At 35.2% G+C, this 1,304-nt stretch overlaps 1 protein-coding gene across 1 annotated transcript in view; it reads right to left on the bottom strand.

Moving 5' to 3' along the window:
- Positions 1-599: 599 nt before the first annotated feature.
- Positions 600-1,304, bottom strand: part of LOC117169399 (arylphorin subunit alpha-like) — an 11,700-nt gene continuing 10,995 nt past the window's right edge. The window contains exon 7 of the mRNA XM_033355767.1: positions 600-1,304. Within this exon, the coding sequence (XP_033211658.1) occupies positions 987-1,304 (318 nt within the window). The 3' untranslated portion in view covers positions 600-986.

Raw genomic sequence — 1,304 nt, 5'->3', positions numbered from 1 at the left:
TACTAAAAAATCCTCATAAAACCAATGATAAATTAAAAAATGTTTTCAAAATTGTTTGTTCACTAAAAGAAAACTATTTAAAATATGTCGTGCTTTGAAGCACTATCCTATTTTCAAAAAATCAAACTTAAAATGGAATACTTATTTTCTTCTAAGTATTTCAAAAAAAAGGCCACTTTGAACTTTTTAAGGAGTGAATTGTAAGTTTATCGTCATCATAAATTACAACAACTTAACACTTAACAGCTCAAAATTTATACCAGGAAGATGCTGTGTACAACTGGCGAGTGGGTCCTTCACCACGACAAAACACATATCCATTCGTTGCAGTTTATTCGGTAATTTCTGATGGAAGAAAACCTTATGCAACTTAGGCAACCCCCATACAGTCCTGATCTGACTCCATGTGATTTCTCACTGTTTTCTAAATTGAAGTATCCACGAAAATAAAAACGATCATAAGAAATTTGTGGCCAGACTTACCTGCTACGCCTGGTACACTACAAAGTCGGATACTTTCCGGACAGATCTAGTACTTTCTACCCAATGAATTTGCAAATCTATAGATGATAAACTCAATTAAGAAATAATAATTTAAGTGGTTTTAATACTTGATTTATTAGCTAATTTACATAGTAATCTGAGCTGTGGTGTAAAACCCAAATGCGAGGTTTGTTTTGATTCAATGAGCCATTCGCGTAGATTAACCATTTCAGTCTGTGATTTTCAGTCGTGAAATAAGTCAACCAAAAATAGAATCTCACAGAGCAATTTTGTGAAAGAGGGACTGCATATTTCTATAAGTATTCAAACTCATCTTTACTTGATGAAAAACCTTGGCTTTGTCGTTAAATGAACTATAAATGCTATAATTATGAAAAAAAAACTAACTGAAGAGAGTGGAAATTGCTCATATTCTAGAGAATCTATATATTTTAGGGATTCTACTTTACTGGGACGAATTCGGTTCGTTAGGCTCGAAAAGTCTAATAACTTTCGGTCATCTCTTTCACGTGAAAGATCTCCACGTCCTTGAAGTATGCGTTAGGCAGTGTGAAGAACCATGGTTTCACTGGTCTGTCCAATGGAAAGCCGAAAGGCTTGCCGTCGTAAAACCATTTTCCAATTAATGGAAGGTCGTAGAATTTACCCTCTTCGAATGGATAGACGTAGAAGAAGAATCTGTACTGCATACCCTCCGGTTTACCCTTAGGCAGGAGAAGACGGTCTGGGAAACCGAACAAATTCTCTTTGTAGGTGAAGGGTTCGTTTCCTTCAACAGCCTTGATAATCTTTTTATAGTA

This window comes from Belonocnema kinseyi, chromosome 3 (genome assembly GCF_010883055.1).
Source record: "Belonocnema kinseyi isolate 2016_QV_RU_SX_M_011 chromosome 3, B_treatae_v1, whole genome shotgun sequence".
Classification (NCBI taxonomy): domain Eukaryota; kingdom Metazoa; phylum Arthropoda; class Insecta; order Hymenoptera; family Cynipidae; genus Belonocnema; species Belonocnema kinseyi.
The sequence above is the reverse complement of the archived record's forward strand: the minus strand, read 5'-3'. Positions and strand labels throughout refer to the sequence as shown.